This window comes from Pteropus vampyrus, unplaced genomic scaffold (assembly GCF_000151845.1).
Source record: "Pteropus vampyrus isolate Shadow unplaced genomic scaffold, Pvam_2.0 Scaffold48, whole genome shotgun sequence".
Classification (NCBI taxonomy): domain Eukaryota; kingdom Metazoa; phylum Chordata; class Mammalia; order Chiroptera; family Pteropodidae; genus Pteropus; species Pteropus vampyrus.
Window position 1 is genome coordinate 880425 of NW_011888829.1, and position 14122 is coordinate 894546.

At 39.8% G+C, this 14122-nt stretch overlaps 1 protein-coding gene across 1 annotated transcript; it reads left to right on the forward strand.

The window, feature by feature from the left end:
* Positions 1-319: 319 nt before the first annotated feature.
* Positions 320-10886, forward strand: MRPS33 (mitochondrial ribosomal protein S33). The gene is made up of 3 exons (XM_011359477.2): positions 320-422; positions 4279-4520; positions 7406-10886. The coding sequence occupies exons 2-3, from the start codon at positions 4306-4308 to the stop codon at positions 7509-7511; spliced, it is 321 nt and encodes a 106-aa protein (XP_011357779.1). The 5' UTR covers positions 320-422; positions 4279-4305; the 3' UTR covers positions 7512-10886.
* Positions 10887-14122: the final 3236 nt, after the last annotated feature.

Genomic DNA, 14122 nt, shown 5'->3' on the forward strand with positions numbered 1-14122 from the left:
GCCCTTGAACGCGTCAAAGCTTGGGCTGAATGAAAAAAAAGAAAGAAAACGCCCAGAAAAAGAGTGCTAGATGGAAAAGTAAAAAGAAAGCATTTCATCCTCCTCCACACGGCACACAATTGGCCTCTGCTTCAGAGATTTGGGGGGTAGCTGCGCAGCCGTTTCCAACGAAATACAGTTAGCGAACCCTGCAGGACCTTCCAGGAAAGCCAGTCCTTTGTGCCTCCAGAACCGCCGGCTCTTACGCCCTCCGCACAGCCGGAGGCGCCAGCCGGCGGTCGCGGGCCCTACGCTAGGTCCCCTCTAGCCGCACGCTCGCGTGTCTCCACGGCTCTCCGCCGCCGCGGCCCTTGAGGCTCGGAGCCGGGTTGGGGGCGGGCCTTCCGGCAAAGGGGTGCGCGGGAGAGGAAGGTCACAGTTTGGTAAGGATGTCCGTAACTTTCGCGGGGGGGCCTCTGTAGTGAAATATGGGTGAAAGCTGTAGAGGTCCCGCAGGGATCTACAACCTTGTGGAGTTGTCAAGACCAGGACAAGTCAATTTGATTATTAAGCAGCTCGGAGCTTTCGCAGATATCATGCAAACAGCTTGGCCTTTGCCTGCGCACATTGGGGGATTTACCAAATGGACGCCAGCGTAATTAACTCAAGCGCAGTTACTCTCGTCCTGATTAGCTAGGTTTCAAGGCTCAGTTTCTCTGCTTGCCAGGCCTTCTGCACTGTAGCTTCGTGTGGGGCATGTAGATTAATTTTATGACCAGCTTGAGGAAAATATACTAAAGTGGTTTTTAAGAAAAATGCTTGTGAAATACCTTGCCGATTTAAACGTCGGTTGATTTGACACCATTACTTCCATCACAGGCAGGCGTGATCCAATCAGGTGGAGGGGTTTGGGGATGTTCCTGTTGAACTGAATAAAGCTAATATATATTCAGAGCCATTCATGTCCTTACGACCCAGTAAAATAATCGGTGCCAGACTTGAAAAATAGTAAAGCATTGTGTTTAGATCGTTTTTCTGTGAAACACGTGTGCGTGAGTTCCTTGAAGCCTGATGACTGTTAGAGCAGGCACTGTGCCATGAGTTTTGCCTGTCAGCCCACAACGCAGGAGGTAGTATAACTGTCCTCGTGCGGTAGATGAAGAAGCAGCGGCAAAGAACACAGTGGGCACTACTGCAAATATCGATGGCCATTACAGTGCAGGGGCAAGATTCCAACCAGTTTTCTACTCCAAAGCTGGTGCTCTCCATCCACTAACCAGTGGATTTTGAAAACTGGAGCCAGCTCTCTCCGCAGCAGGATTTACACACACATTTCAGCATACACTTGTACAGTTCCATGAGATTCACCACGCTAAGGGATATCTAGGCTAAGAACAGCACTTCGTCTGCACTATTCAAAGAAAAACCGGCAAACCTAATACAAAGCCAATACTGAAGTAAACCTAACCTTTTAAATGCATCAGACCTATCAGAAAATCAAAGAAATTTGCCCTTTTATGCCAAAGTAAGAATGTAGGCATTTTCTTGTGGGCTTAACATGTTTTGCTTCAGCACAATTGAGTAATTTTTTGCTTAGCATTTCCAACTCGTTTATTTTTCTTCATGATACTGTTTTCTTTAGTTTACATTTAAAGAAAAGCGATATAATTATATCCCTTAAAATGGCTTCATATGAATAAAAATCTAATTGACATGTAGACTGTTTACCTTTTACTTTAATGCTTTTAACAGGAACATCATACTTTTTTAAAGATAAAATTAAAAGAATCTGTAAAAAGGCATACCAGGGTCCTGAAGTACCTAAGTAAAGATTTTGAATTTTTAAAAAATTTAAAGCTAGTAAAAAGTGGCTATTTGCCAGAAGTAGGGCCAATATTTATGGACAGCAGAACTTTTTAGCTGTTTTAGCATATGTAAAAAAGAAAAAGTGTATCAAGCTGCTATGCCATTCTTTATCAGAGACATATGTATATGTATGCTCTGTGGAAGGAGACTACAAAGCAGTAATTGGTAATAATAACCATTTTCAGTTTCCTTCTATTTAGCAAGTAGTTCTGTTTCTAGTGAGAGATTCAGGTTTGAAGAGGCTTATTCCCCTTCTCCATCATAAAAGTTATAGGATTTGGATTTTGTGATATAACCATGTTCCAGTGGATTCTAATGAGACCTTATGATTTATGAGCTATGTGCTTCAGTAATTTGCTACATTCCAAAGTGGGCATTGAAGCAACTTAGCATCCTGTGATAGCTTCAGTGACCACAGTCCTAATGAGTCCCTTCCTCCTTGCTACCTGTCGGTTAGCAAGCTACTGATCCCCTTCCCTATGACAAACAGGGTTAGATTTGTTTTTGGTTTTTTTTTTTTTAGGTGTCCTTTACTGAGTGCCACTGTCTTATTTCTTACAGTAGTCCCACAAGTGTCATTTCCCCAAAAAGAAACTCAAATTTAGAGACAATATGCCCCGAATAACCCAGCTAGTAGTTCCTAGGCCACCTTACAATTAACTAATTGTGCAAATACTGTGCTATTGCAACAGAAATCTATTCTGATTTCATAATAGCTATTAAGCAAAACAAAGTAAAGTTGATTAAGAAAGTTTGTTTTTAGTTTTGTTTTTCATATGATGTTTGGAAAAACATAACTTTAAAGGTGGGAGACAGAAAAAAGATAAAGCATGCGAAGAAACTTTTTGTAGCTTCTGAAGGCAATTTCTGGACATTTACGAGGACTTCGGCGGTTTAAAGTACTGATTTGTTACTATTCTCTATTTATACTTTAAATTGTTAATGACTTTTTTTCCCATTGATGAAAATATAACCCAATCCATCCCCACCCAAGAGCTGGGGCAAGAGTTGGGAGAAAAGTGAATCTGGGAACTGAGCGCCCTAAAAGGAAAAGGAAAGAAAGCAAGGCTTGCACGGATCCCAGATTGGGGGGGTGGGGGGCGGGGTGGGGAGACCTCGGATCTGACAGTTCTCCCATTGCTGGCCTTCAGGTGGCACTATTGGCCCAAGATTGCTTGGTTTCAGAATGGTAAATGGTTTGAGACTGACAGTTCTGAAATTGGCTTGAGGTCAGCCTCTACTCTTTCACTGGATCTTGAAATGGACATGAAACATTCTTTAAACACTGGTTTTGTTTTTTCTCTTGCAAGAGATATTTTGAAATTTACTTGGTGTCACTGGGTTTTTGTATATTTCTCCCATTGTTTTCTCAAGATAGGTTTATGCCTTTTTTTCTGTTCGGAGGTCAACTCCTTTTCATCCCAGCTGAACTATCTGCCAAGATGGTCTTTAGCCAGCAGAGAGTCTCATCTCACTACAAAAATTTCACATAAATTATCGTAGTCTGCCAACAGTTTACCTCTACATCTGAACTAGAATGGGATAAGATAGTTATTCCACAAGCAACAATCTTGACTTTATATATCACCTATATAATTTTTGATATATATTAGCTATAATTTCCTATATTACAGGTAAATTTCTTATAACTATTTCAACATTCTATGACTTTGAGGAAAAAGTTACTGTTTTCAGCTAATAATATATATGCAGCATTATAATAAGCAGAATATATAAGATGGAAGATAAGACAAGTAACATCACAATTCATAAGTGCCTTCTATTCAGGAATAAAATGAATCTTTTTGAGGTGTCGAGTTTATTTCTATAAGACTACTATCTCTGTTTGTTTTTCCCAAATGGCTCTCAGTCTCTAGGCAGAATTCAATCCAGCAACCTAGAGGCTAAATGACCTCATAACTCATTAGCAGTTCTTAGCCATCTGGAGCCCTTGAGGAGAACAGTATTCAAAGGGCTGATAATAAAGACAACAGCATAATTATTTCTCTGCCATGATTAAACCTTTAGATGGCAAGCAGTCAGCATATTTATTCTGCAGACTGCTTAGGTGGGTGTTTTCTGAAGGTATAATAACAATGCTGTGGTAGGAAAACTTGTTTCTCTGTCCTCACCTAGCCTACAAATAGGTAAACTATCAGTAAATAACCCGTTCAATCACAAAATAGTTCATGTAAAGAGGGAAGTGGAACACAGGAGTAATAATAGTATGTGAACATCGAATGTGAAACGTTTTGCAAGTGTAATGCAAAGGAAACAGCAACAGACTGTGGATATTTCTCAACTCCAAGGCATGTGCTGCCAACAACATTGACGGATTTACGTGTGACTTGCTATTTTTCCATTTTCTAAAGTGTTCATTAGATAATTTGGGAATTTCTTACACTAACCTGTTTATCTTCTCATTTTCTTCAGGGGCTCTGGCTCCTTGCTGCTCCAGAAATGTCTTCACTCTCAGAATATGCCTTGCGCATGACTCGTCTGAGTGCCCGGCTGTTTGGTGAGGTCGCCAGGCCTACTGACTCCAAATCCATGAAAGTGGTGAAACTGTTTAGTGAGCAGCCTCTGGCCAAGAGGAAGGAGACTTACGACTGGTATCCAGATCACAACACTTATTTTGCGCTCATGGGGACACTGCGTTTTCTTGGCCTCTACAGGTAATGACAAAAAACACAAAGAGTAACCTGTAAGAGATGTTTTTAGTAGATCAGAAAAGGAAAAACAAATAGTCTTTCTATCTTTATCGTTTTGTGGTTCTTATAATAGTGCCCAGTTAGTTCATAAGGTACATTTGGGGGTGAAAGGCTTTCAAAGTATCCATAATGGGCATACCAAAAATAAAAGGACACATGCGCTTATTGAAAGATATAATTTAATTATGTCCAAAACATGACTTAACATTGACTAAATACTCAGCTATAGAGAGATGCTTAAGAAGTCATTAACCCAGGCACTCTAAACGGATGCAGGAGAACTGGTCTAAACACTGAGCAGGTTCCCGTGGGTCAGATAGAGAGCGTCCCTGCCCCACGGCCGTCTGCTTCTTAGCAGAGTACGGGGAGCCTCCTTTCCTGTCTGGTGGTGGTTTCGTTGTAGTTCTTATTTCTTTCCACCCTCTTCTGGCATATTTAGTTGGTACCCTTTTTGATATACTCATTTGGCCTAAATAAACAGTAGTTTACCTTTAAGAGTATTATGTAATAGTATAATAGAATAACAGTGTGTAATAGTAAGAGTAGTAGGCTCTTTCTGCCATGCATTCGTATGTTTGTGTATGTATAAGAAACTTAGGACTATATACTGGTCTAGAAAGAAAAAAGATCAAATACCTATGTGATCACATTCTTTAAAAAATGTCTTAATTGCCTAACTAATGTATGCTCGTTATAAAAGAATTCAAACAATGCCTATTGTATAAAGTTAAAATGCCTACTTTTTTTTTTAATTTAACATGTTTTAATTGGACTTGTATTAGGGCAACAATAGAAAAATTAATTTGGGACTGCTCATTCTAATAAAAGAATTAGTTCGTTCCATATAGCAAAAGATTGGTACATTCATGTAGCCAACAGATGTTTTTTAAGTACCTTCCATGTGTAGGCACTTAAGATGGGCATAGATGGAACAACACTGAACAAAATAGATTTTCTTAGTTAATATATTATTAGAGATTATAATTCATGACATATTTTGATTTCTAGGAATATTTTGGGGGCAATTTCCTTGCTATTAGTCTGGGCTCAAAATAAAAATTAATTTTATTATGACTCAAAGTAAAATATCACTGAGTAGAATATTACAACCCATAACAAAATCATATTCAGCTATTTTAATGTACCTGTTTGCTGCCACTCTCCATTTGTTTGAAAAATAAAGCCTTGACTATCTTCGGGGACCAGGAAAAAATACTTAGCATTTAGTTATCCATAAAAAAGCACAATTATTTTCATGGTCACTAGCGATGGTAAATGGTACCTCGAACACAAGGCCTCTTGTGGCATCAGACAGGATGAAACAAGATAATCTTCAGTAAAGAAGATATTACTCAAAGATCTGCAAAGGGCGAGGGAATCACGGGTTCCTTGAAACAGTGACTCCTTCAGTCTAGCGGGTGCGTGGGCTATTTCATCTACAGAGATGAAGACCCTTCTCTTCGGAGCCTTCTTTCTGGCTGCGGATGGACGGAAGTAGGGAAGGGAGGGTAGAAGAAGGGAGAAAACGTAGTAAATAAGTAAATTGCATGCTGCATTACGAAGTCGAACATGCTGTGGGAAGAGTAGTAGAGCCGGCTGAGCAGGATCAAGGGTGCTGACAGGGCCCTCGGTGGGCGGGAGGAGGACGGATCACAGTATTAAACAAGACAGTTGGGGTCAGCCTGATTGAGAATGGGGTTTAAGCTAAGACTTGAAGGCGGTGAGGGCACCGAGTGGGTCCTGGGGAGAGCTTTCAAGGCAGAGAGGAGAGCAGAGCAAAGGCCCTGAGGCAGACGTGTGCCTGCCCTGTTCCAGGAGAGCGCGGGCCAGGGGTGAGCAGCAGGACTGCAGGCAGGTCACGAAGGGCTCCGAGGGCCGTGGTAAGGGCTTTGGCTTTTGCTCTGGGGCAGATGGGGAGCCATTTGCAGGATCACGAACAGAGGAGTAACACAATAGGACTTATATTTGAGGAGAATTACTCTGTTGAGAATAGATTATTTGAGGCAACCATAGCTAATCCCAGAGAGGTCTGTTGTGCCCATCATGTTCACAGACTGAAACAGTGTGCCCTATAAAACCAATCTATTTTAAAACAGCCTAGGGAGTTAGAAACTTGGGCCCAGCAAACCCTTCCCTTACATTGAATTCATATACCATTATCCAAGATCACACAGCGACTAAATGGTGGAGCTGTGATTTGCACCCAGGTTCAGATGGGTTCCAGAGCTTACATATTTAAACACCATACTGTTCTTTAGGTATTTGATCTTAGGATGCAAACATTTTTACACACCGTAGGCAGTCTTTGTCTTAAACCCCATCCACATGTATAGTCCTGACTGCCTTGGTCCCTAAAGTAAATGTCTTTTGATTTGGCTTCCATCTGCCTGAGCCTTCTCCTGGAGCCTTTTTGTGTAAATTATCCATTGCCACTAAGGCATCTTCCTCCAGACCTCTCCCCCTTGTAGTAGGTGCTAATTGTTGGGGCTCTCGGAGTCTGTGTAACTATATACCCACTTTCTGCTACTCTCGGTGTTTAGTCTTAGTATTATAGGGAAACTTGGGGTAATCATTAGGATTGTATCATAGTTAACATAGGTTTTCATTGCTGGCCTGAGAATCAACTGCTATTTGTGACACTTTCTGTGAGGGAAACTGCGATTAGAAATGAACCGTGGAATACAACGTGTATGTTGGGGACCCCCGTCCTCCTTGTTCACCAAGCTAAGCATGTGCCCTGTGGAACTCAAGGACTGATTACCAGAACCACCTAAGGGAACAGTGCTAGATTGGTGTACTTTTCCAGTCTGGTAAACATACTGGCTCATTATTTTTCTTTCTCCATTCAGAGATGAGCATCAGGACTTCAAGGATGAGCAGATGCGCCTGAAGAAGCTTCGTGGAAAAGGGAAGCCAAGGAAGGGAGAAGGGAAAAGAGCAACAAAAAAGAAATAGTGTTGGCCCATCAGGGGAGAAAACTTCTTCCTCGGTGACTGAGAGAGGAAAGTGTATTTGTGATCTTTCCACATGTTGGGGTGTAGGCCTCCTGTACTGAAGATTTTTTGGCGGAAAACAATCACCTCCATGTTGAAGTCTGATCCAGTTAAAGTGTGACTGGTTTTTTGAACATGTTCTAGTTCTGCAAAATTATTTTGGTCTCGGTTTTATGATCTGAGAGGTTTATCTCATTCGCTAAAGAAATGAATGCATAAATTATTGTTGAAGGGTTTGTTTGGGGAGAGAGTGGGTGCTGGGGAATAGAAGGGAAACTCATTACATAAGCACCCCCTAGTCTCATTACCCACTCTTGCTTCCCCACCTCACTAGCCCAAAAGCCTTTCATCTCTCTGGCTGTTCAGCCGCTGTCTCCACCACCAAGCTCAGAAGCTCTATGTGCCTCTCCACCTACTCCTTTGAGAATATCTGATAATATGGATTTGGGGATAAGAAGCCGTACCTGGTAAAGTATTGAGTGCCTACTGCTTGCAAGGTACTAGGGCCCTGGTAATCCAGTGATTAGCAAGAGAAACTGTCCCTACCTGGTAGAACTTTCAGTCCTGTGAGAGAGACTATTATTATTTAATTACATAAATACAGTTGTATTAAATGCTACAAAGGAAAGATCCAGACTTCTATGGAGGGTGCAAGGACTGATGGATTGATACCGAGAGACCAGCAGAACGCCCAGACCTCAGTAGGGAGTTTGAAGAAGGCCTCCCTAAGGAAATGATATTTAAGCTGGCTCTAAAGGGTGAATAAGAGTGAGGCAGAAGAAAAATGGGAAAAGTGTTTGAGGCACAGAGAACACCTAAGAACTTGTCCTGTTCAAGGAATTGAAAAGAGATCACTAACTAGTACTGCTTGGTCATAAGGAAATAGAAAGACAAGACCATGAAGGGCTCAGACTTAAGCAGTTTAACCAGAAGTTAACAGGTGTAAGATACTATATCTGTGAGATGACTCTTGTATACGTTTGAGTAGCAGCTGCTCATTTTATTCTAAGCAATCAGCTTCCAGTGAGGTTGCGAGGGCTTCTCTGATTTTTTTTTTCCAAGAGTTGCTCTGTCTAGTAAATTTTTTAAGTACTTTTTTCTTTTTTATTGTAAAAAACAAAATTTATCATCTTAATCATTTTTAAGGTGGCAAAGTCACTAGGCATGTGAAAATCAAAAAGGGCTATAGCACATTAGGGTTTAAGTAAAGGGAAAGACGATTAACTCACAAATTTGATTTATATACAGTCTTTTAGAAATACATCTATTAATGTAAAACTTGAGGTTTTTCCATTGTTTTTTTCTTTAGACCTCTTCCCTTTGCTTAGTCTCTGCTTTTAGCTTTTGGTGGGAGACTAGTGGGAGTAAAAACACAAATTTCTTTCCCAGCGGCACAAGACGTACACTTGTCAATCAGTGTGACTCCATTAAGGCAGTACCACTCAGAGGATGGGCTCAGCCCATCAGCACCAGAATCATCCCCAGGGCTCCTCTGAGTCAGCAGACTGGGATGCTGCCCAGGTACCAGCATCTCCAACAAACGCTCCCAGGTGATTAACATGTACTCTAAAGCATGAGAATCACTGTCTTAGGAATTCTGATGGAACCAAAATTGAAAGAGATAAACCCTGGTTCCAAGATACTTAGTGGGCCACAAGATGCAGGCATCCAAATGACCTTGTGACCTTGTGCTTGGGAATGTATCAAAGATGTCTAGAATTAGCTTTAAATTGTGATGTCTTCATCACCAATCTCCTTCAGCCTCCTAGTCTATATTTCTCTCCAATAAGCTCACATGTCTTTCTGATTTTATTCTTAGTGAGTCCTTGGCATTAATAATTGCTTATCGTTCTAGTATGACCTAGTATGATCTCGTCTCTGCAGAGGTCTTTGTGGGGGTATGTTCAAGGACACAGAGGTAGTAAGGATGTCCCACTCCCACATGGCTAAATTCCAGTCATGTGGTCTGCTCCAAACCATCTGTGCAGGTTGTAAACTTCATCACAGGAAGGCATGACCAGTTATTCTTGTGAAAATAATTGCTTGATCTTTCCTCCCCCTTCATTAGTCTTATGAAGTCTCCCCACTGCATTTCACAACCAGCATTAATAGCAGGGAAGATGAAAGTGAAGAAAAGCTCAGTGATCTCATTTGGAGTTCACAGTCTGTCTTTAGCACAACGGGTGGGCCCCTCCAGGATTGTTTGCCATACTGCCAAACCACTCTGGTGCCAGCTCCCTGAGGATGGCGGGGCGACTGGGTGATGTATAGAAAATAGGAATAAAAATCAGTCTAGATTATCTGTTCAACTATGACCACCCCAAAACATGGCTTATTGTCCAACGTCCTGCAAAGGACAACTATTATTTCCATAATTTAAAAAAAGTTATTTTTTTAGAAAAAACATTGTCACGAATTCAAAACACCATCCCAACTGATAACAGCTATTTCTCACCAAAAATCAAACACCGGAGAAAGCATCATGAAAATAACTCAAAATGGCAATCTGGGTTATGTTTTTCTAATTGTTATTATTCTGTAGGAACCCCAGGCAATTTTAAACTTGTGCTAGTTCCCATGTCACCTGAGTTACCCTCCATCTAAGCTGGTTCAGGTACAATTCTGAATCTGTTTCTGAAATGACACGGTCATAAAAGGAGGCTTCTAACACTTTTTATTACCCTGCTCATGGCAAAAGACAAATTTGTGCTCTCCATCTTGCTCCTGGGTTGCGCCAACTACCAGGCCCAGCTGAAGTAGACAATAATTTACAGTGTTAGAGCCTTTTAACTCAAAGTTTGGTGTATGGAACCCCTGAAAGCTTGTTAGAAATATAGAATGGCAGGCCCACCCCAGACCTTCTGAATCTGAATCTGCTTGTTAACAGGAACCCCAGTTGGTTTGTATGTACATGAAAGTGGGGAAAGCACTGGCTTAGATTTGTATTAACCTTCAGAGGTCACAGGTGTGCCTTTCCACCTTTACTCATGCAATTCATTATTCTCTGTCTGAAAATGCCTTCCAAAACAGCTCATCAACCTGGCAAACTCCTATTCATCCTTCGAGGCCCAGCCCAAAGATCACATCCCCATTTAAACCTTGCTGATGCCCTGAATCAAAACTAATCATTCCCTCTTCTGTGTTCCCGTGATACTTTACATCTATATTCAGTATATACCAATATTATAGAGTCTTCGTACCATATTATATGCTCACATGTCTGTGTCCCTGACAAGAATATGAATTATTGAAGGGCAAAGAGAATGCCTTATTCATCTGTGTTTCCCTGTGCCCAGCCCAGGATTTGGAAAAAGGCTCAATAAATGTTACATGAAAACAACCTTTTGATCTTCTCTTCCACTGTTTTAGAGTCATGTAACTATGGCACCTGAAGATTTTCACGTTGCACCCTATTATCCTTCAAAAACTATTCTTATATTTTTAATATGCTAATTTACAGCAATGCTTTAAAAACATTTCCATTGGCCTGGAAACTATCTCAGAGCCTACATTTCATGGAGATAACTGTTTCTGCCCCTTTGCCCCTGCACATCTCCCTCATGCACAATACAAAATATCTATTGCTGGTGAGAGCCAGCTTGAAGAGCAGATATTTTTAGGGAGGTAATAGGTGGTATAATAAAAGGAATTATTGTATGTATGCATTTATACTAAGCCTGTCTTGGTACCTCTAATATTTTCTTGCAGATATATAACTGATATTACTAAATTAGTTGTGAGTTAAAGCCAAAAAAAGAGAAGAAAGTAGAAGATAAGTAGTGATCCAAGAGTCACGATAATTACTAGCTATATTCTTAAGACAAACAAGAAAACATGCAGGTAATTATGGGGCAGAGAGAGTTGGCATAAACCTTCAGGTTAACAATAAACTCTTGAAAGACTATGTAGTCATGTACCAGCCTGCATGAGATAATACACAGTCTGAGATGTTCTCTAGCTATTATCACTGCTCTGTGCTCGTCAGCGATACACAGCTATATAAGCAGTTCAGGTCCATGAGGCTCATCCAAATGGCCCACAGATTGGTCTTAGTCACTGTTCACACTCGCTGTGAATGTCTGGCTCCGGCAGTGATGATTGAAAGACACTATTTAGGTGAACGTTTGCTTTCCAAAATGGCCTTTGTAACATTTATCAAGAAGTTAAATATGAATATCCTTTGACTTAGGAATTCCAGATGTCTGTAGCATAAAAATACAAATACAAATACAAATGGACAAAACTGTTCACTGCAGTTTTTGTAGAAAAATAGGAAACAATCTACATGTTCATCAGTAGGAAAGTTATTAAATAAGTTGTACTACCTCCATACCCTGGATATTACACAACTAGTTTTTTAAAAGAGATCTATACATATATATGTATTGACTATTAATTCTGACAAAATTTCAGATTTACTTTAACTTGCAAAAACAGTGCAAAGAATTACTTTAGAACCTCCACCCAGATTCCCCAAGTGCTAACACTAACACATTCGTTTTATCTTTCTCTCTCCCTTTCCCCTTTCCTCTCTCCGTTCTCTCTCCTCTCTCCAAGTGTGTGTGTATAAATTTTTAAAACTGAGAGTAAGTTGTGAACATGATTCCCCTTTACCGCTAAACATTTCAGCATGTATTTCCTAAAACAAAGCTTTCTGTTTCATAACCACAGTACAATTACCAAAATCAAGATACTCGGGAAATTAACATGGATAAAATGCTATTAGCTAATCTACAAACCACATGTGCATTTCATCTATTGTCCCAATGATGACTTTTATAGGAAAAGAAAACCCCAGCCTACAAATTGCGTTCAATTTTCATGCTTCTTTCGTCTCCATTAATCAGAAACAGTGCTTCAGCCTTTCCTCGTTTTTCATGACCTTGATCTTTCTGATGAACACAATCCAGGTATTTGGAAGAATGTTCCTCAAGTTGGTTTTTCTGTTTCCTCATGATTCAAGTCATCATTTGGGGCAGCAATGTCACAGAAGTGATGTTTGTTGTCCTCCATGCTCCATATCGGGAGGCACAGGATGGCCTGTCACAGGTGATGTTAGCTGAATACTGCATGAAGGTGATGTCTGCCAAGTTTCTTTACTGTTAATTTACTACTTTTTCCTTTGTAATGGTGATTTTCTAATTCCATCATTCCTTCTATATTAATTAACTGGGATTTTACTATCAAATGAAACTCTTCCTATTCCTCACTCATTCATTCTTTCATTCATTCATATCAGTATGAACTCATGGATTCTTTACTATCGTTATTCATTTTGATGCTCGAATTATCTCAGATTGGACCAGTGGGAGTCCCTTTGAGCTGACTCTTATGTCCTTTGACATGCCCCCTTTCTCTGAGCTCTTCCTTACTTTCCTGACACAAAGACCTTCCATGTTCATCATGTACTTTTCTAGCCCCAGCCTTTGAATCACCATTCTCCAAGGAAATGTGGTTCTTTTTAATGAAGAATGGCATCTAGAAACCAAGGTCTGGGAGCTACGTGTGGTCTCAAAGCTAGTAAACATAGACATACATGCATATACATACATACCTCCCCACACACATATCTAAATCTATGTCTATATTTATCTATCTAAATATTTTTAAAATGCTATATATTCATACTCATACCTCAATTCCAATCCAATACTGTTGGTTCTACTTTAGCCATCTTTTTCTCCTATTTGTAACTCACATCTTCAGCACTGGGAAACTTAGCTCCATTAACTACAATGTGTTTACCTTGTTGCCGAATCCTAGGATATACAAAAAGTAGCTCAAGAATTGTTGCTTGGATTTTTTACAAGAATTTATGACTTTTACATTCATTAAAAATTAGTGAATAAAGTAGACCTGTTCCTGGAAGTATTGATTGGACATGACATACCCCTTTCTTTAAGTACTTCCTTACTTTCTGACACAAAGCAGATAATAAACCTTAAAAACGCGGTGTCCGGTCATGGGGATATAAAGTACAGCATAGAAAATGTAGTCAATAATATTGTAATAACTATGTATAGTATCAGATGGTTACCAGACTCATCGGGGTGATTACTCTGTAATTATATAAATGTCTAATCACTGTGCTGTACACTTGAAACTAATATAATATAGTATGTCAACTTTAATTGAAAAATTAAAAAATTACTTTAAAAAATGTAGTGTCCATCTGATCCCCTTTTACTTTTTAGAATTTAGTCTAAGGGTATAAGGATATAAATTTGAAAAAATTTGGCTACAAGGATGACCATCACATTATTGTTTATAAGAACAATAATTTAGAAACTATTTAAATGTCCAACAATGGGTAATTTATTAAATAAAATATAGTCACATAACAGAATACACAAAAGTGGTATAGTGGTTAAGAGCAGATTCTAAATCCAAGCAGACTAGGTTTGAATTATAGCTCATTGGATTATCCATCACTGTATATGTGGCATTGGGTAAGTTACTTGCCTTCCACATGCTTATGTTTCATTTTCCTGTGTTTAACATGCAGATAATAGTAGTACCTTCCTCACTGGGCAGCCATGAGGATTAAATTTAATATATGTAAAGCACTTGGAA